Below are 20,881 nucleotides of genomic sequence, written 5' to 3'. Positions count from 1 at the left end.
TGTGTTATCATGTAGTGAAGACTTCTACAATAAGTACCTGGGTAGGGGCATATGTACTTTTAGATATATTATAAGTACTTTATAGGAATACGAGGAAGCCCAGTGATTCGAATACACAATAAACATACCATTTCCCAGCCCTCTAGTCTGATTATGAGCGAAAATATACAAACTTAGACCAGCGAAAAGTCGCCCATGCGGGAGGCCAATCATATTTGGTAATACAACCTTGGAATCCAAGAGCTTCCAGGCTCGATCTGCGCTTCTTTCTCCGAACTGCTACCAAAGATTTTGTGCTTCCTTAAAATCCCCATCTCATTGATCAAAATTAGTCTCATACGATTTAATTGATCTAAAACCCAATCCTATACAGACAATTGACCCCTCATATGGATAATGCCGCTGAGCACAGCAACGGCTCTTCAGCCGGTGCTGAACCCTTGAGACCTGCAGAACCCAACCTTTCGTCGCCTTTACTTGATATGGACTCCGATTACAACGATCAGACGCCCACAGGGCCCGTCCTCGAACCCCCATTGGCTTCGACTAAGCCTACGTCACACACAAAATCGACACAAAATCAATCAGGAAAAGCCGATTCGGGCTTTGATCCTCGCTCCGGCAGTCGGATGGGACAATCTACACGCCCCTTAAGCCATGCACCTAGAAGGTTCAGTGGAAGCACAGCTGCCAGTACCGCTGCAAGCTCGATCTATGAGGCGGAATCTGGCTCCCTCAAGCCATGGAGGATCGGAGTCTGTGCCTTGGATGTGAAAGCACGTAGCAAACCGAGCCAGAATATCTTGACTCGACTGCAATCGAAAGGCGAATTTGAGGTGATTGTTTTTGGAGACAAAGTTATCCTCGATGAAGCAGTCGAGAATTGGCCTGTGTGTGACTTCTTGCTCGCTTTCTTTTCCGATGGATTCCCCCTGGACAAAGCCATTGCGTATGCTAAGCTTCGAAAACCGCTATGTGTTAATGACCTGCCTATGCAAAAGGTCCTGTGGGATCGGCGGCTCTGCCTGATGATTCTGGATCACATGGGTGTTCCCACCCCGAAGCGGATAGAGGTCAACCGCGATGGCGGTCCGGTTCTAGAATCGCCAGAGCTGGCCCAGCATATCTATCACCTGACTGGGGTCAAGCTCGAAGGCCCAGAGAACGGAATTGGTGGTGGTGCTCCTCTGACTCAGAACGTCTCAATGTCCGAGGATGGCGAGGCCTTGATTGTTGATGGCAAAGTGTTCAAAAAGCCCTTTGTTGAAAAGCCTGTCAATGGCGAGGACCACAACATTCACATCTATTTCCCCAACGATGAACATTACGGCGGAGGTGGAAGAAGACTATTCCGAAAGGTCGGCAACAAAAGTTCGGAATATGATCCCAATCTCACTGTTCCAAGATCCATCACCGAGAAGGACGCTAGTTATCTATACGAGCAGTTCCTCAGGGTTGACAATGCGGAAGATGTCAAAGCCTACACCGTTGGGCCAAACTTTTGTCACGCAGAGACGCGCAAGTCTCCCGTCGTCGACGGTCTCGTTCGGCGCAATACCCACGGGAAGGAAATACGATACATCACAAAACTTGGCAAGGAGGAGGCAATAATCGCATCGAAGATTTCAAATGGATTTGGTCAAAGAATCTGTGGCTTTGACATGCTCCGCGTGGGAGATAAAAGCTATGTCATTGACGTCAACGGCTGGAGCTTCGTCAAGGACAACAATGATTATTACGATAAGTGTGCCAACATCCTCAGGGATATTTTCCTAGAAGAAAGACGCAAATGCGAAGGGATATCGGAATCCTCCGAGCCGCCATCACCGGATTTAGGCTCATCCAGAAGGAGCACGGCAGGATCTCATCGCCAAGCTCTAAAGACATTGCTGAAGTCTCCTAGCAACTCCAGGCTTTACGGCCAAACCCAGAAACCCACCGAGGTTTCAGAGTCACGTCGTCCATCACTGGCGTCATCTGGGGTAGAGAGTGCTGATATTGGCGCTGCTCTCAGCAAGCTGAATTCCCGGGAAGGCTACTCCTCTAATCATGGTCCCTCGAACACAAAATCGCCGGCTCTTTCGGTACAGCACGCCAATGACGAAGCCCTTCCGCCTCTTCCTGCTTCTAAACACTCTTGGAAGCTGAAGGGCATGGTGGCAGTGATTCGACACGCAGATCGGACCCCAAAGCAAAAGTTCAAGTTCACTTTCCACAGCCAACCTTTCGTTGACTTGCTGAAAGGGCACCAGAATGAGATAGTGATTAAGGGGGAAACCGCATTGGCCAGTGTTTCTGATGCCGTCAAGGTGGCTATGGAGAAGGGCTTAGAAGACAAGGAGAAGCTCAAGTTGCTCCGCGCATCTTTAGACAAAAAGGGAGGTTGGCCTGGTACCAAAGTGCAGATCAAGCCAATGTTCCGGAAACGAAAGCCAGAAGAAATGGGAGAACCTCCAGTGAGAGCTTCAACTCCATTGTCGAAGGGCAAGCTCTATGGAGAGTCCACTACAACTGTGCCCAAAGAAGGGGAGGGACTCACTCCAGAGAACGAGGATTTACGTAGATCACAGTCACGAAGTGATTCTATCTCAGGTGCGACTTTTTCTCGGTTCTCTGCCGCCGAGAACGATTTGATCCTGGACAAACTGCAGCTTGTGATCAAGTGGGGTGGCGAGCCCACACATGCCGCGCGTTATCAATCGCAGGATCTTGGACTGAACATGCGGGATGATCTCAAGCTGATGAACAAGGAAGCGTTGAATAACGTTCGTATATTCACCAGCTCAGAACGTAGAGTGAGCACTAGTGGTAAGTCATTTCCCTTGCCATGATCTGGATCAAGCTAATAATATTCTCACAGCACAAATATGGGCATGCTCCTTTTTGGATCAGAAGGATATCCCTGAAGGCTTGATTCAAGTTCGGAAAGATTTGCTTGATGACTCAAATGCCGCCAAGGATGTCATGGACAAAGTCAAGAAGAAGCTGAAATTGCTTTTGCGAGAAGGGTCTGCACCTTCACAATTTGCTTGGCCCAAGGACAAAAATATCCCAGAGCCTTCGGTTGTCCTTGCTAGGGTAGTTGAACTGATGAAGTTCCACCGGAGTGTCATGCGACACAACTTTGAGAAACTCGACAGCTCATCGCAAATCTTCCCGACTCCACCCAATGACCCTGAAACAACCTCCGTGGATCGAGTGGATTCCCCTGATATATCCACCGTACAGGGCCGCTGGTGCGCGGGCGAAGATCCTCGACTCTTTAAGGAGCGGTGGGAAAAGCTCTTTGCGGAGTTCTGTGACACCGAGAAGGTCGACCCGAGCAAGCTTTCCGAGCTATACGACAGTATGAAATTCGATGCACTCCACAATAGACCGTTTTTGGAATGGGTCTTCATGCCACAGGACAGTACCCGTGACTACGATGAAGAACAGAGAAGCAATAGCGTAACAAAGCCAGACGCAAGCGCAGAGGGGAAACTTGACCAGGAAGCCGGGAACGACAAATCCGAGGATCGCACCGAAAGCCAGACGTTTGCTCATCGCTTTGGTTTGAAGAAACGCGTCCTTGCCCCCGAGTCACTGCCGCACCTTCGGGCACTAGATGATTCATACGATCATTACTTCAAGCTTTTCCCTGGCTCCCAATCCACCAAGTCCAAGATGGATGAGCGGCTTTCGAAGCTCCGGGAACTATACAAGCTAGCCAAGGTTTTGTTCGACTACGTGACTCCCCAGGAATATGGAATCACCGACAGCGAGAAACTCGAGATTGGCCTTCTAACATCTCTTCCCCTCCTTCAGGAAATTGTTCGAGATCTAGAAGAGGTGCAAGCTTCGCAGGATGCCAAATCCTTCTTCTACTTCACCAAGGAATCTCATATCTACACTCTCTTGAACTGCATCTTGGAAGGTGGAATCCAAACTAAGATTGCTAGGAGTGCCATCCCAGAACTCGATTATCTCTCTCAGATTTGCTTTGAGCTGTACGAAGCTCGGGACAGTGAATCGGACTCTTACTCTTACTCCATCCGCATATCAGTCAGCCCTGGTTGTCATGCCTTCGACCCGCTTGACGTGCAACTCGATTCCAGGCATTCCATCGGCTGCACCCCGCGCCGAAGCCTGACAGCCCACCAGGATTGGAAGGAGGTGATTGAGACGTTGAAAGCGAAATTCAACACGTAAGTTGTATGCTACCTTAACCCCCTGAATTGTTACTGACCACTGCATGCAGTGTGGAACTACCCAAGACCTTCATTGCGGTAAACCTCAGTGACAAGCATAGCTCTCATGAGACTTCACCGACACCCTCACGTGGTATTTCCCCAACTCAGGACTGAGGTCGATATCTCGGGGAACATTGTATTTGTGATGGCCTTTTTTTTGCTTTATTTCGTGATTGGCATATTTGGATTTCATTGATTCTTGTGTACCTCTGTCTTGTCGAGGCTGTATCTGTATTATGTATCTAGTAGAACAATGTAGCAAGAAGAATACTAGCAATCTCAAATTGATTACGTCCAACGTTGGACATCTACGTTTCTATATTCCAACGTGCATCCACATCGGACAAGCATTCCTACATTGTATACCAGACTGTCCCATCAGTCGCCCATACCTAGCTCATATATATAGAGTCATTGCTGGTAGTATAAGAGTTCAACCATCTTATTCCCTCACTGTACCTAATGGGAATCATTGATTTGGGTGTCTTGCCTATGTATATGTTGACAAATAATTGACCAAGTAGTTAAGCATTTCAATTTTTACAAAGCGACAGTCAAATAATACATAGTTACATAGTACTTTTCTGCTAGAAAGTCTGTCGTCTTTTTACCCAAGTAGTACGACATGGCTTAAAGTCCGGGTAAGCCGTCAACCCCGCCCTCTCAAGGAACTGTTGATTTCTCTCCCACTACACTACTACTCAGAGATATCAGAGATGTCTGCTCCTTTCCCGGTCGATATAGTTGATCGCAACTTGAAATACACATCTCACGCAGGCGTTGAGTGTTTGATTGAGTTCAACGACATTCTCTGTGTGTTGTCCAATCATGTACCCACGTATAGTGTGCTGTTCTTTCAGAAAACCGAACTGGACGGCGACAAGCCTGAGAACTTCTCCTTGAGAAAGATCGATATCGAGTCCCTGCCTGCAGAACTATCTCCTTTTGTGACCAAGATCCCAAGCCACCTTCGACATGAAGATACACCTGTCATCCAGGTTGTGGTATCGACTGGATCAGGAACCGGGAATGCCAAGACAGTCTTTCAAGATGTTGTACAGCCGCTTCTTGAATATATTGGTCTAGAGAATTACGAGCTCTACGAAACAAAGTCGGCCGAAACCATCATCGAGCTTGCACGCTCGAAATTCTTGGAGCGGGCTCATAATGGCGTCCCTCAGACTATCATCCTTCTTTCTGGCGACGGGGCCCTCATCGACATTCTCGAGATTTTCTACAAATCCAAGACATCGATTGGTGTATCACCCAATATTGTGTTGATTCCTTGCGGGACAGGGAATGCCATGGCAAGTTCCATTGGATTACGATCTGGCCCGGTGCCGGGTCTTTCAACACTACTTCGAGGCAGTCCATCTTCTATACCGGTCTTTGCTGCCAAATTCTCACTTGGCAGTCGGATGGTCATCGATGAAGGTCGTCATCGAGCCGATATCGACACCGATGTTAATCACACATTATACGGAGCCGTTGTTGCGAGCTGGGGACTCCATGCTGCATTAGTCGCCGACAGCGACACGTCCGAGTATCGCAAATTTGGAGCCGATCGGTTCAAGATGGCCGCAAATGAGCTACTTCATCCCTCAGACGGTACTCCACCTCACCAATTCAAAGGCAAAATCACATTAACCACCTTGAATGGTCCGAACGAGACACGCCAACAAGCAGTGGAAGGGCTTGAGCACATGTATGCACTTACTGCACTCGTCCCACGGCTTGAGAAGGACTTCTTGATCTCCCCGGACTCAGTGGCCCTGGATGGACGGATGAAATTTATCCGCTTCGGTCCTATGCCGGCGGAAGATGCAATGCAGTTGATGATCCTAGCCTACCAGGGCGGTCAACATGTGAAGGAAGACACGGTCACCTATGCCGATGTTGAACAGGTTCGAATCGATTTTCAAGAAGAGGAGGAGAGGTGGCGACGCGTATGCATTGATGGAAAGATCGTCGCTGTCGAAAGGAACGGTTGGATGGAAATTTCTAAAGAACCCAGGCGTTTGCTGAACTTGATTAATTAGGCGGAGGTTCATTCAGTTGCGATAGAAACCATGTATTAGCCTAGAACTAAAGAGAGCATTGTATATGGCTATAAACAAGGCCTATGAGTTGTCGATCCTTAAAAGGAATGTGATCATGTGTTTTCCGCCGTCTCCGAGATTGGACCCCGTAAACCACCACACTCCACCCATCCCAGCATATGGGGTGCTCCAGCAAATGATATCGTTGTCTCGCTAGACTCTCTTATCTAGCGCCTTGGAATTTGCTTGATTATAATGGAACTGCCCATTAGATTCGATGCTGATCACTGCGCGCACCTATTCGGCCTCCCAGACCCCAGACCAAGGTGCAGCACAGCCTAGCAATCAAAGGTCGCGTTTTCATACCTTCTCCGGCTGGGAAACAATTCCGGTGGATACAAAGGAACCGACCGACATGTTGTTAATCCATCAAGTTGGTAGTGTCCGTGTTGGGGAAGTCGTTAGGTGAGTCGTTCTTGCTTCTCCAGTCCGAAGTCCTTCTGGATTGCTAATAGTAAACCGACCATCAGATACACGGTTACGTACACTCCGGCGGCCGACCCGATCCTGCCCATCCCTTCAAATCTCTACGTGAGGGTGAAGAACACATCTGCCATCCCACTGCGCGCCGCATACCTCCATGGCCCGTACACGCTATACGCCGCGTGCTATCCCACAAAGTTCGACCCCAACACCAAATATGAGCGACAGGATCTGGAGGGTACACCGCAGTTTGAGCCCTACCTTAAGGCCGGAGGTGGTTGGGACGCCGTCATCAAGGTGCCGGCTAACCTCCAGGAAGCACACGACTTTGGCTCTCCGGGTCAAGGTGGACCGGCAAGTGGACATAGCGTTAGCTGGATTGTTGAGATTCAATCGCAGGTGATATTCTCAAGTAGTGCAGCGGTGCATTTTGAGCTTCTTGTGGGTCGTGATGAAAAGTCGCTGGCATATTCCTCGGGCGGTACATGGAGTAGTGGAAATAGCTCTCCAGGGCCTCCGGCAAAGTTACAAGACCATTGGCTGCCTGGAACTAGAGGTAGTCAGGTGCTTGCCTCGAAAGGCGTGTACTCAAAATCAATCGCTCTTCAAGTTGACGATACAACTAGTCTATGGAGCAGTCCGCCATTCCCCTCAGCGAAGCCTGCTTCCAAAAGCGTTGAACGGAAGAGTCATGACTCGCAACCCGTGTGTGATAATCCAGTACCGGAGGAGTCTACGGAAGCTCCGATGAAAAGCGCCAAAAAGAAGAAGGTGCATCTCGTGTTACTGACACATGGGTTGCACAGCAACCTCGGTGCAGACATGCTCTATTTGAAGGAGAGCATTGACACAGGCATGAGAAATTCCAAGAAGAATAAACGTCAAGCCAGAGATCCCCATGCTAGCCCTGTTGTAGACCGAGAAAACCCGACAAGGTATGGAATTCCTTTCTGAACGTTTAGGTGTCTCAAAATTCTAATCCCGAATTTTCTCAGCAGTAAATCCAGTCATACTGAAGAGCAAAATAGCCAGTCTGGTGATAACTCCGACGATGACGATGAAGAGCAAGTCATTGTTAGAGGGTTCTCTGGCAATGCTGTTCGGACTGAGCGTGGGATTCAATACCTCGGCAAACGGCTGGCCAAATATGTCCTGCTTCTCACATATCCCGATCAACCCTATTTCCCTCTCAGAGGCTCAAAGCCGAGCCCATTTGCCCGGCCTTTTAGTGCTCGCAAGGAGCGAGCTGAACCATTTTCTCATTCGGCTGAATCAACCCCTCAAGAAAATGCCCATGAATTTCAAGATGAAGACCATGCTTACCAGATTACAAGCATTAGTTTCATTGCCCATTCTCTTGGCGGGCTGATTCAGACATATGCAATCGCATATATCCAGAAGCACTCGCCTCAGTTCTTTGAGCAAATCAGACCCGTTAACTTTATTGCCCTTGCAACCCCTTTTCTTGGTCTCAGCAATGAGAATCCAATGTATGTTCGATTTGCATTGGATCTAGGTCTAGTTGGTCGTACCGGCCAAGATCTCGGGTTGAGTTGGACGGCACCGAAAGTTCGAAGTGGCTGGGGTGCCATTATTGCTGGAAGAGGAGAGTCTGCAAAAGACCCCGGCCATTCAGATCCTGGCTCCAAGCCACTTCTTCGGATTCTTCCTTGTGGTCCTGCCTACGAGGTTCTTAAGAAATTCCAGCACCGCACAGTCTATTCGAATGTGGTGAATGATGGGATTGTTCCTTTGCGGACGTCTTCTCTTTTGTTCTTGGACTGGAAAGGTTTGGATCGAGTTGAAAAAGCGAGGAGGGACAATGGACTTGTTGGAACCATGGCCGAATGGGGGTGGGCAGAGTTGACAGGCGCCAACTCGAAATCCCCGCGACTTGCTCGCCACGATGGAGAGTTGCCTTTGAATCTCCCAATGGAGGCCGGTCATCATCATGCATATTCTGCGACCAAGGTTCCCCCAAGGCCCAAAGACGATGTCTCTGACGAAGATACAATCTCCCCGAGGCCGGCACAATTCCTGGCACCATCCAGTCATGTGTCCAGCAACAAAGTTTCAGAGGAAGGTGTTCTGAAAGAAAACATCCCTGGAAATACCTCTCACAGTCCCATGGACAGCTTTTTTTCTCTGTTTCGCCCAACTCAGAACAAGAATCCCCCCAATAGCAAGAATGCTAGAATTTATAAGCGTAGCCAGACCCTGAGCACTTTTGAGACTGGCGACAGCGATAGCACAATGCCCATTAATCATGACCATGACCACGAAGGAATGCACACCCCTCCAAAGACAACATTTTTCGAGTGTGCTGGAGACTTGTTGATGCCGCCTTTACCACCCGCGGAATTCATTTCAGACCCTGCCTCACGACCCCGGACAATCTTCCACGACCGCATCTACCACCCAGAGGATATACCACCCCCTTTACCGGTAAAACGACGCATATTGGCATTTGGTTCGCCACAGGGCAAGCAATCAAACTCTCAGAATCCGCCTGCAGATAAAGAAAGCGGCCTCAAGGTCGAAGAAAAAATCGCGAGAGCCTATCACCGTGATCTGACTTGGCGTAAGGTTCTTGTCCGACTTGAGCCTGATGCCCACAATAACATTATTGTGCGGCGCATGTTCACCAATGCCTATGGCTGGCCTGTTGTGAAGCACTTGGTTGATACACACTTCAGCCACACTCTCACTGCGGAAACCGACGATTCTCTGAAGCAAAATATGGAGATGGCCAAGTCTCCAAATGTTGGTCCGACTAGCTCTGGTGACGAGGTTGAAGGGCAGTCCGATCCTGTCGATCCAAAGTCAATAAGAGATACAGACAATTTGCCAAATGTATCCGATCTCCATATATCGAAAGATGGATCTTCTGGCCCAAGTGATATCTCAAGGGCCGAAGATGAATCGCACATAGGCACCCGTGACAGAAATCTTGTATCGAGTCAGGATTCAGCACGATGGACTGATCGTGAAGTTGTCGAGGATGACAGCGAGTCCGGCTTCGAAGTGAAGACCAACGCTGGTTTCCGTCACATATAGCGCCATTGGTTTCATTGTACATACAGTTTCCTTAGGCATATACCCTGTATTTATGAGAATGTTACATTTGAATTATGACCTCTACTGTCTGTCGTATTCAACTAGTCTGAGAGGATTATGGGCGGGCGATCAATACTTCAATTTACCTTGAACATGGCTCCAAAACTCCTCCACGATCTCCTTTTGTCCAGTTCCGCCTGGAGAACCTCGGACAGCAAGATACTTCCGCCCGTCAAGACGAGCTTCCCAAACCCCGGGGTTTCCATCCGCCATAATGCCGCCGGCTTCAGAGAGGATAACCCACCCGGCGCAGACATCCCAGGACCAACATCCACCCTCCCAATACAGATCCAGCGTGCCCTCAGCCACAGCACATAAATTCAACGCGGCCGAGCCTAAACTCCGCATTGCGCGCACCATAGCCCCACCATTTTCCTTGGACTTACCCAGCTTCTCATACGTCCGAATCTTAGTCTCCCAATTGTTCCCGCTGCGATCTGCGCCCCATTCAATGGCAACGAGAGCATTAGCTAGTCCAGACAGGGGCTCGACATGGTCGCCTTTCAGCGGCAAGCGAGTTTCACGATTGAGGAAAGCGCCCTGGCCTCGAATAGCGGAGTAAAGGGCCTTGGTGGAGGGGTTATACACCACCCCCACCGCGGGAATGCGTCCAACAGCGAACCCGAGCGAAACACAGGCAAATGGAAAACCATGCACGAAGTTCGTCGTTCCATCGATGGGGTCCACGACGAACGTAGGCGCATCGGTCAATGGGCGTGCCGGGTCATACGTTTCCTCGCCGTGGAATCTGAGAGAATACACACCATCAGAAGCATGCTAGCAGCCACGAAGAGAAAACACATACTCGTAATGTGGGTATTTCTCCCGCAGTGAGGTCGAGATCATGTTTTCGACGGCGCGGTCATATTCCGTGACGAGGTCGGCACCTAGAGATATCAGCTGTTTTCCTTTTTCGGTTGTTTGTATGGACACGGACTATTCAGTTTGGATCCTGTGCCGGTGATTTCTGGGAGTGCATTGTTGATGATGTCCCCGGCCTTGAAGGCCAATGAGACTAGGAAATCATGGATCTCGTTGAGGTTTGGGTTCTCCATTATACAATTGAGATATTGAGATGGCATACAACATACGTAGCTCTTTCCTCTGCCACTTCTTGGCTTTCTCTTTCCGTTTTAGGTATCTAGCCCTTGCCGCTTTTTGCTCACTGGGTAATTCCTAGCACGCCCCGGACCTGAGCGCCGAGTACGGAATATTATATAAGCACACCACTTCTACGCCGACGTAGCTATGACAAGCCTGGCGTGTATGTGCTTATAGAAAGAAACAACCAAAGGGGATTTTTGCGAAATAGAATTGTGTCCTGACAATTGTGGCGAATTTCACCAGTATAAGGATGTCATGACTCATATATGCCTTCTCTTCATCCGACTCGATGCTTCTGACTTTCCTTTCTCATGCTCTCCACTTCCGCCTGTTCAGTCAATTTGGAAGCCTCATCAAAGTTCCCTTTTTCTCTGCTAGGGTAGAGCTTGTTTGCTATATTCCTTCGAGGCCTGAAGGAACGCAGTTGGGGGCTACCTTTTCGAGATCGAATCTTCAAAGGCACTCATGAAGGCAACAAGAAGGTCCTCACGATGAGCAGAACTAATCACCTGCAGCCCAATAGGTCGAACAGAGTTGGACGTAGTCGGGAAGAACATCGTACCTTTGGCTGAGGCATATTGAGTCAAAAAGCAATCTCCGGGGGCGACAGTAATGTCAATTTCGTTATTCTGTAAAGCTGCGTCGATGTTTGAACCTACGGCTAAATAGTGCTCACGGAGCGTCTCAATCTGGTCGGGGGACAGCTTCGCGCTTAGTGCTTCGATCAACACATCCTGACTCGGATATTCTGTTAGAATTAGAGATTATCTATGAGTTACCTGATGGGAGATTACCGGTAGGGAGTGCTTCTGCTGCGTGCTCCTGATTCCACTTCACAAGTTCCTCTAAGTTCTTCACGGGAGATCCTGGCAGCTCGCTGAGGTAGTCGTTGAGAACATCAACTCATTCGATATCTGCGTCTATTAGAACCAATAGTTCGTAAAGTCACGAAAAGACATACCCAAGAGGTGTAGATGGAATGTTTCCCGTTCAGCATGAATTCTGAAACAGGGGGAAGGTCGGCATTCTCATGAAAGACACTGGCCAAGCCCTCACGAATCTTGGAGTATGTCTCCAGAATAATTCGGTTCTGCATAAGTCTGTTAGATATAGAACCCATAGATACTTGGAAAAGATTCCTTACAATTCGCTCTGTAGCTTCGGGCACGGGATTGACTAAGAAATCTGGGTAATTCCAAACTTCTGGATCAAGCGTACCAATCCTGAATGACTTTCCATGGTTTTTGGTAGCAGAGGATGCATAACCGCCTTGTGGGGTTTTTGTCTTGCCTGGCTCAACGAGAGCCGTCAAGAGGTCTGCTACATCTCGAACACTCCTACCCATTGGGCCGATGGTGTCAAAAGTCTTTGGGCACGGGACTGTACCATTTACTGAAACAATTCCGGTAGTCGGTCGAATTAAATACAGAGACGCTCTAACTGCCGGGGCGGTAATAGAGGCATCGGTATCCGTTCCAACTCCATTAGCAGCAAGACCTGCACTGATGACGATGGAAACTCCTGAGGATGAGCCGCCGGGTACCTATGTGCTATGTATCAGCAATTTTCCTCGCTCTAGGGACGAGTAATAAGAACATACAGTATGCCCTCCGATCGAATCGGTTGGATCGAATCCCCCAGGAATATAGGGACTGTCCTTGGCCGTCAACTGCAGACCAACCGCATGGGAGACCTTTTCCTCTAGTAACAATGTTAGACAAAAAGAAACATGAAGAAAACCCGTCGATGGAATTTTACTTTCGATAGCTTAGCTCCTGAATAAGCATTAGCTGTGCCGTTCTGGATTCTCCGTTGAATCTCTCTGGGTACCCACTGATATGGTTGTCTTTCCCAAAATAACCGCTCCAGCAGCAAGCAGCTAATAATAATTAGACTTGAAACCTCGAAACAGCTATTGACGGGGCAAATAGATTACCTTGTCGGCAACCTGCGCATTTTTGGTGGATTTTGTATTCAGGAGCGCCACTGCTCCTGTGGATGTCTTCATCTCCAGGCTTGGCCCACTGATTGTGTCAGCCAAATGAAAGGACCAAGAGCTGACCAAAAGGACAAGCTATACCTTGATAAAAACAGGGATTCCATGAAGCGGGCCTAAGAATTCACCGGCTTCCCTCTTAGCATCCAATTCCTGAGCCCGTTCCAGCGCAACTGGCGCATATACAGAGACCGCACGAAGATACCCATTGTGCTCCTCAATATTTCGAACATACTCCTCAACCAGATCGGTACTCTTCAGGGTTCCGGCAATCATCATCTGCTGCAAATCATAGGCCGTCGCGGTGAGAGTATTGAATAGAGGTGGGCCCCGCCGATGGCGAACCACGCTTCGTGGGGGCTTGCCCGGCTTCCAAGCGCTGGGATATCCTGGGTTGGACATCGTTTTGAAGGTGAATATTCTATATTTGATAATATTATATGGAACTAGAGAGAAGATGATCAAGAAAATGGCTCGACAACTTGGTAATCTGGAGGTCGAGAATACCATCTTTGTTGGTGGCACCTGCAAAGCAAGCGTTGCGTTCGTATAAGGATTGAAAGCCAAGACAGGTAAGCCACTAGTGGTAACCTTCGTCCTGCGCCTCTAGTTTCCTGAATGCGGGTGACATGTTCCGTCCACTAAATCAGACGAACCACACTCCATATGTAGCCCATTGCACAGTGGGAGGCAGCCTGTTGATATAGCTGACCATTTTCAAATGTTGCAAACCTCGGACCTCTTACTCAACGAGCAAACAATCTATGAAGCAAAGAAATAACAAATGCAAATAGGAAGCGAGCAAGCAGACGATCAAGCAGGCAAACAGATAGTCGCCAATCGGTAGAGCCATATAGTAGACAATCATGAAGATGGTAACAACTAGGCCACTAGGTCGAGGTAATAACTATCCCCTACTAGTAATTACTTGTACGTGGTTACGAAGGGGCATAGCAAAATAACACATTATAATCGAAGTATCGGAATATATATCAATCTCTGATAGTCCGGGGGCACATAACCCCTCCTTCCCTCTCTAGTACAATGCAGTCATTCATATATTCAATAAAATCCTAATACGCCACCCTTCTACCTTACCCACGATAGCAATACCAGCTGCCTAAACCCAACAAATCACCGGGGACCGAGATGAGTGACAAGTGCTGCAGCACCGGTCCCGCCGCAGCACTAGGCCCTTGATTCGGTGCTACAGCACTGTAAACAATACCAACACAGCTAAGCTCGTTGACCTGCATAAATTGCTTTGACTTCTGTCAAGAAACAGCCCTGGAGGGGTGTTATTTTGATTGGTCATTTTACCGCCGAAGCATGTGACTTTGACGAGTTATGCGCTTGCTTATTAATTATGTCCGACCGGATTGTCAAATTCGGACCTTTATTTAGTTATACGTGAAATGTATTAATTTCTATTGATTAATGTCGTAGTATGGGATTAACCTCTGGTCCATGATACGGGGTTCCGTAGCCTACCACTAGAAGTAGGTGGATAGAGTCTTTAAGTTCTGTTAATCCGAGATTATTCTGTTACCTCGCATTTATGATTACACGAACTTTAGGGAAGGTCCAGGAGAAACCGAAGGAATACGCGATTAAGCCTGCCCGGGGTATGCCGCTGGTGAGAAGGGTGCCGTATAGTGCACGCTAGCGCTGGTTCAAATACGATCAGTTCTCTCTCTCCGACATCAAATTAGCAATACCCGACAGAAAATATGTCTTCCCAAAACATCAAGTCAAGATTATGGGACATGGTGAATGAAAATCAGCTCATCCCAAGCCCAAGGCATACATCACGTCATCACTCCCATCACCATCACGAAGATACCGAAGCAAGTCCCCAAAGGCAGGCCCTCAGGCGAACGGCCCAGGAGACCATCGGCGTTCTCTCAGTTCTTCTGAACCGGCTCAACTCCACCAATCAGGCCCACAAATCTAAGAAATTATCGTCAAGTTCGGTCAGACGCTTACACCCCAGCGACTGCCCCCGCTTCCCATCACCAGCGACGGTCAAAATCATCAACGACGATACCCTCAACGTGGCCGTCGGACTATTTGAGTCCGCACGGACACAACGTCTCGATCCAAGCCTGAACCCCCGCCCAATAATTATCAACTTCGCTAGCTACCGAAAACCAGGTGGGGGCTGGCTAAATGGCGCGATGGCACAAGAGGAATCCATCTGCTACCGCAGCTCACTGGCGCTCAGCCTCCACAGCAGGGATTACCCGCTCGCTCTAGACGAGTCCATCTACAGCCCCTACGTTCTGGTCATGCGGAGTGACCTAGCCTCCGGACACAATTTGTTAGAGTCTCCCACTACTCCACCAGAAGATCTTCCTGTTGTCAGCGGGATTACAATCGCCGCTCTCTATCGACCTATACTCCGGAGAGTGGTGCTGAAAGATTCTCAGAAAGAGCGACGTGGCCATAGCCCACACGCACACCACAGCTCACGCCACTGCTCGACTTCACCCTCGCCCTCCCGTCGGCGTACCCAAGAAGTCTTCGCGCGCGACAGGGACCGCAAACTTACCAAATCTAAGATGAGGCAAGCACTGCGTATTGCGGCATTCAATGGGCATGGGATGCTAGTCCTCGGGGCTTTGGGCTGTGGGGTGTATGCGAATCCCCCTGCTGAGGTTGCGCACTGCTGGCTCGAGGTTCTGAGGGAGACTGAGTTTTGTGGAAACTGGTGGCGTGAGGTGTGCTTTGCTGTCTATGACCCGAAGAACGAAGGCAACTTTGCGACCTTTGAACGGGTGTTATCTGGGAAGAAGGTTTAGTTTCGCTTTTTCATTTTTTATTGTTATGCTTTTTTGTACTGTCCAGCTCCGTACAGAGTAATATATTCATTTATACTTTACATCACGGAAATATGCCGCTCATCAGGTTGTTGCAAAGGTTGCCTTTGCGCAATGATCTGGCAACATCTTGTTCGATACACACCCGGGCAAAGCGTCAATGTTACCGCGGGTGGTGATTGGTGGATTATATTGTAGGCTAGGGATGAGGCTCTGTGACTGTACTCCACCGGGTGGCCGTACATATTCACCCGTCCGGCAGGGAGACGTTATTTTTGCATTAATACATATGCAGCAGCATGTAATTCATACCGGATCTTAGGCTGCGGATGCGAGTTCTTGGTCGGGTGCTGCCGCTTTATGAGGGTCCTTAGGGTCGTGTATGTGTCCCATGTTGGATGTTGTGTCAGAGTTAACGGACTTAGCCGGCCAGTGCGTTGCGGGCCTACGTTGGTCCCAGTGCGACCCGACCGAGAAATAGAAATTCACTCTCTGTCGTCAGTTTTCTGTCATCGATCCTGCTCCTGCCTTATCGACACTCAAAAGACACGGCTTCCTACTTTGAACAAGAGGGAACGACTACGTTTATCGCGACGTAAGGTATGCAGCCTTTCACCTACTAATATTTTGACACAATCACTGATACCAGCTCATCGTGGCTAGTTTTAAACGACCCTACTCTGAATGCAGCCAAGCAGTAGCTGCTGTTGAAACCAAACGTGTTCGCCTTCAGGCTGAAGAGGAAGAAGAGTAAGTACATATCAAACAAGCATCTATAATCTTACAGAGAACTTATGAATCTTGTTCTTTAGGTCAACTATGGGTACCGAAGAAAGAACACTGCACCCGAGAGAACTTCTCCGCCAGCTTTCCGAGTCAATGAATGGCAGACATGATGAACTTTCCGTGACCCTCCCCGCGCACAGTACCTGGAGGTCTGCTATCCAAGCTGTGGTAGCAGCCCTAGACGACGTCGACGAATCCTTTCTTGTAATGCCGCGCAGATGCGGTAACCGCCGAGCTATTCGTGAGATAGCACTGCAGGCAGGCACGGAGGTGAACTTCAAAGGACTCCCAATCCGAACAAATGTTGACCTGGGGACGGTGTCACCCCGACCACCTCGTAGCGAATCGGTTCGCGAGCGTCTGCGTGAGATTGCCAAGGATGCTGCCAAAATGGAATGGCGAGATCCTTATGTATCGCTCCATGCCGGATTAGGAGACTCATGCCTCCCTTTGATTCGCGCAAATATCACCTTGAAAGGGATCGATGGCAACGAGCAAGACCTGACATGCGAGCTTGAAGAGGTAGAGATGGTGTTCAACACAGGTGCACATCGGACCATTATCACTGAAGAGCTACTCTCCCCCGCCTTTCGAGAATACTTGCGGGACCCTATCCACGACTTATATCGCTCGCCTGACGGTATAGCTGTGCAGGTTGATTCTAGTCTGGCTTTGTCAAATTCCTGTACTAGCATTGACGCCGTTGCGCTTATTCTGCCTAAGGCCAAGATGCCCAACCAGCTAGTTGGGATTTTATTCGGCCAAATTTCCTGTATTGATCGACTTAGCCTTCGGGCTATTCCTCGGCATGTACTTCTCGCCAGGGGAGAGGGGGTCTCAGATCAACTCTGGGGAGACATTTTAGTCGAGGAATATGCCAATCTGGACGGCGAGCTTGTCTCAATTTGAAATTCTTTAGTTGGATGGTGTTTGCTTGAATCGATGTATCGGTGCGAAGAGTGGCTTATTTTTACTCTTGTTTATTACTTGCTGCTACCACCTCGCTTGGCTACATTTTTTTCTGTCTCAGGAGCTGGATTTTTCATGTTTTCGTTTTGGTATGTCCTGTATGAACTTTAGCCGTTCTTTATTCCGCACGAGTCTTCTCAGTGTTGGTGTTCTTCTGGAATCACTCGGTCTCTAAAAATGGACTACTGCGTTCTTCGGTTAACAAGGCATGATTTATAGTTGAACGCGCCTCATAGCTCGATCGAACCAAGACCTTCCACCCTGAAGAGATAATCCTCTTCAAACTTCCCCATCTCGCTCCGTCCTTAGAACAATTGTGTAAAAACACGACGGTTACCGCTTCTTCGCGGTATTACAAGAAAGGGTTCATCGACATCGTTTAGGGCTGCTACCACAGTTTGGATAGCAGACCTCCAGGTACTGTGCGCGGGGAGGGTCACGGAAAGTTCATTAAGTTTGCTATTCATAGGGTCCCGCAGGTATTCTCGAAAGGTGGGGTAGAGGAGCTCTTTAGCGATAATAGTCCGATATGCACCTATGTCGAATACCATATTCACCCCTTTCAGTCAGGTCTTGCTCGTTGCCATCGAGCCCTTAGAAGTGATATTGGCGCGAATAAAAGGGGGGCATGAGTCTCCTAATCCAGGACGGAACGATCGATACGTAAGGATCTCGCCATTCCATTCTAGCAGCCTCCTTGCCCATCTCATGGAGACGCTCGCGAACCGCTTCGCTAGGAGGGAGGCGGGGTGCCACGGTCTACCGTTGATAGGTCAACAATTGTTCCAATTGGGAGTCCTAGGAAGTTCAGCTCTGCGCCTGCCTGCAGTACGATCGATTTAGATATTATAGGTATTTTAGAGTGGGGGATATATCGTTTATAAAACTGTGCCGTATGAAGTGATTGGTTTGTCTTTTCCCACAAACCTGGATCTTCCCTAAATGCAATTCGCTTAAGCACATGGGATTGCTAGCACGGTCTGATATGTGGGTCCTTCTCGAGGGAAGTACGTACTCAACTACGTACACCTCCGGTTTGAAGTCAAGTGAATGAACTAGCCTTACAAAGAGCCAATCATTACATGGTGTGCCTGGCAGAGCTACTTTCTAGTAAGCTCAGTAGCTCATTATATCCTTCCTGACCACCACGAATGTCCACAGACATCTTTTTACATCGTCAAAGTACGAGATAGATAATGGTCTCGGTTATTCGATCCAATTGGCCTCCTGCCTAGGTATTTGGGGCCATTCAAATCATATGTTGTACCTGCCCGAAATGCCCTTGCTCTTTGCAGCCAAGTCAGCCCTAGGCATCTACCCGACGATTTCATTGCGGATGTAATCAAGAGCAAGCCAAATTCGAATTCTTGCTCGACGCACATTCTCTCACGGAGGCACTTGGACTGGCCACTTGTGTCTTACTGCCGAGCCGATTAAGTACCCAGTGACTTCATTGACTTGTTAGAAGACTTGGAAACAGGGTTCTTAATTGACAGGACGAAGTTCCCTGAGATGAGGATGAGGCGTTTCAATTACATATATATATCCTCAGTACTTCAATGCCAAGTTCCGGCTTCCAAATCTTCGATAATCTTTACGCGAATATGATTATAAGGGGGAATTGTGACTGTTTGGACTGCATTGTATGATCTTCTAGTTGATCTCATCACCGATATCTCCCATAATTCTTTTGGGGCTAAGAACAACTCTTTCTCAAGAGAATTCTTTGAGCCGCCTCATCATAGTCGCTAGATTCAAGCCCTACAACCTGCACACAGTCAAATTCGTGCCGAACGATAAGCTGATGAGTCTAGGAGTTCCTGCTAGTCGTGCATCCACCCGAGTGGGGTGGGTAAACTACGGGCCGGGGGCGTGACTTCCGGTTACTAGCGGCGCACGAGTCGCCTGTTGTCTACATAAGTCGGCCCAACCCCGAACCACATATACAAAATCCCCATTCAATTCCCTCTTTACCAACCATGCCTAGGCTCTCTCATCTGGCTGTATTTTTTGGCGCTCCCTGTGCCGCTTGGGGATGTTTTCTAGCTTCCGTCCGTGCAACAGGATTCGTTGGGTCGGACGGTCCAGGATTTGCATTGATGATCATTTTTTTGATGCTCGCTTTATTCGGCCTTTTCCTCATTTGGGCTCTGTCGTGTGTCCCCGTATTCATGTGGTTGATTGAGGCACTGGGCCTTCTTCCGCTGGAAATGCAAGACAAGAAATTACCGCTAGAATTCGGAGACGAGAAATTCATGTCGGCCGATCCAGGTCTCGAGCTGAACAACAAAACGCGCTTGGCAGCAGAGATAGAGATTTTGGATACAATGGCGCGTACTAGACGGCAAAGACTGGCTGAGCTTTAAGTTCCAACTTTTTCCGCTCCTCTCGATGTACCACTCCGCACGAAGTTTCGAACTGTTCGCAGTTTGCGATTTCCTGCGAATCGGGTCGAATTCGAATCTTGATTACGGGCTTCGAATCTATGCCGCTTCGATTCGCCAAAAATCGCGAACTTTGGACTAGTTCGCGAATTGTTTCTAGAACCGGGGTTGTGAAACGAGCTTTCGAGATGCAGGATGCCTCGGCAAACTCGGTCTAAGATATCACTCTCATGAAACCCCAAAGAAGCCATGGCTACATAACCAGTCATACTCCAATTCATGCATCTTTAGCCTTAATAGCGTCCCAAGGCTCTTGCCTTTCATGGGAAACGTCGAACTCCCAGTACATCACTACCACCACTATTCTGATAGGTTGAGTACGTTGGGGTATCATATTCGATTAAATATGATTATCACTGCAAATCCAAGAAAATAACAAATACAGGAGTATGAAGGAAGCTAAAGAGTAGATTTATGGCAGGGCGAGGTTATGCGGCTGAACTCTCAGCTTCATGCAGGTCTGCCCAGCACCTCAATAGACTCAAAATGTTACAGCCTTTCTCAAGCTTCGTGTATTACAGGCCCAATCAGACCTGTATGTTGGAGTGCACCTATTGGCTCAACCGGACTAACCAGCTTGACTAGATAAATTGTAGTACAAGCATGTTCGAGGATTCGGGAAATTCTTATTGCTTGGCTGCTTATAAAGTCAAACCTCGTGATTCTTAGGATACCTGCATGATAGTATCACTCTACAATACAGCCAACACTGCCCGCCACCAACATAGATATATGGATGTGATAGGTTCGAATAATGCGCATGCAAGCCACCTTTATCGTGGTTAGGATCAGAAAGAGTATCTTAGATCTTGGCATGCAGGTAACGGGTAAAACGGGCTCTCGGCCCGCTCTGGATACGAGCACCATGTGGTGCTTATCCCCATGCAGCTGGCCC

The 20,881-nt window shown here is 48.6% G+C and overlaps 7 protein-coding genes across 7 annotated transcripts; 5 read left to right on the top strand and 2 right to left on the bottom strand.

The window, feature by feature from the left end:
• Positions 1 to 389: 389 nt before the first annotated feature.
• Positions 390 to 4,343, top strand: LCP9604111_6076 (inositol polyphosphate kinase VIP1; the record flags this gene model as incomplete). Its single annotated transcript, XM_039073957.1, has 3 exons — positions 390 to 2,808; positions 2,861 to 4,184; positions 4,238 to 4,343. 3 exons carry the CDS (start codon positions 390 to 392, stop codon positions 4,341 to 4,343), a joined length of 3,849 nt encoding a protein of 1,282 aa, XP_038928111.1.
• A 602-nt stretch (positions 4,344 to 4,945) lies between these two features.
• Positions 4,946 to 6,268, top strand: LCP9604111_6075 (diacylglycerol/lipid kinase family protein; the record flags this gene model as incomplete). Its single annotated transcript, XM_039073956.1, has 1 exon — positions 4,946 to 6,268. One exon carries the CDS (start codon positions 4,946 to 4,948, stop codon positions 6,266 to 6,268), a length of 1,323 nt encoding a protein of 440 aa, XP_038928110.1.
• A 277-nt stretch (positions 6,269 to 6,545) lies between these two features.
• On the top strand, positions 6,546 to 9,808 carry LCP9604111_6074 (lipase ROG1 family protein; the record flags this gene model as incomplete). The annotated part of the gene is made up of 3 exons (XM_039073955.1): positions 6,546 to 6,733; positions 6,799 to 7,686; positions 7,750 to 9,808. The coding sequence occupies 3 exons, from the start codon at positions 6,546 to 6,548 to the stop codon at positions 9,806 to 9,808; spliced, it is 3,135 nt and encodes a 1,044-aa protein (XP_038928109.1).
• A 129-nt stretch (positions 9,809 to 9,937) lies between these two features.
• On the bottom strand, positions 9,938 to 10,923 carry LCP9604111_6073 (inositol monophosphatase family protein; the record flags this gene model as incomplete). Its single annotated transcript, XM_039073954.1, has 3 exons — positions 9,938 to 10,616; positions 10,674 to 10,755; positions 10,806 to 10,923. The coding sequence occupies 3 exons, from the start codon at positions 10,921 to 10,923 to the stop codon at positions 9,938 to 9,940; spliced, it is 879 nt and encodes a 292-aa protein (XP_038928108.1).
• A 903-nt stretch (positions 10,924 to 11,826) lies between these two features.
• On the bottom strand, positions 11,827 to 13,370 carry LCP9604111_6072 (uncharacterized protein; the record flags this gene model as incomplete). The annotated part of the gene is made up of 7 exons (XM_039073953.1): positions 11,827 to 11,886; positions 11,934 to 12,062; positions 12,117 to 12,515; positions 12,573 to 12,673; positions 12,807 to 12,851; positions 12,909 to 12,996; positions 13,053 to 13,370. 7 exons carry the CDS (start codon positions 13,368 to 13,370, stop codon positions 11,827 to 11,829), a joined length of 1,140 nt encoding a protein of 379 aa, XP_038928107.1.
• A 1,364-nt stretch (positions 13,371 to 14,734) lies between these two features.
• On the top strand, positions 14,735 to 15,769 carry LCP9604111_6071 (uncharacterized protein; the record flags this gene model as incomplete). The annotated part of the gene is made up of 1 exon (XM_039073952.1): positions 14,735 to 15,769. One exon carries the CDS (start codon positions 14,735 to 14,737, stop codon positions 15,767 to 15,769), a length of 1,035 nt encoding a protein of 344 aa, XP_038928106.1.
• Positions 15,770 to 16,178: 409 nt separating this feature from the next.
• LCP9604111_6070 (uncharacterized protein) lies at positions 16,179 to 17,482 on the top strand (the record flags this gene model as incomplete). The annotated part of the gene is made up of 4 exons (XM_039073951.1): positions 16,179 to 16,219; positions 16,358 to 16,387; positions 16,451 to 16,537; positions 16,600 to 17,482. 4 exons carry the CDS (start codon positions 16,179 to 16,181, stop codon positions 17,480 to 17,482), a joined length of 1,041 nt encoding a protein of 346 aa, XP_038928105.1.
• Positions 17,483 to 20,881: the final 3,399 nt, after the last annotated feature.

Source organism: Penicillium roqueforti (genome assembly GCF_015533775.1).
Source record: "Penicillium roqueforti strain LCP96 04111 chromosome Unknown scaffold_15, whole genome shotgun sequence".
Classification (NCBI taxonomy): domain Eukaryota; kingdom Fungi; phylum Ascomycota; class Eurotiomycetes; order Eurotiales; family Aspergillaceae; genus Penicillium; species Penicillium roqueforti.
This window is presented reverse-complemented; position numbering and strand designations above follow the sequence as displayed.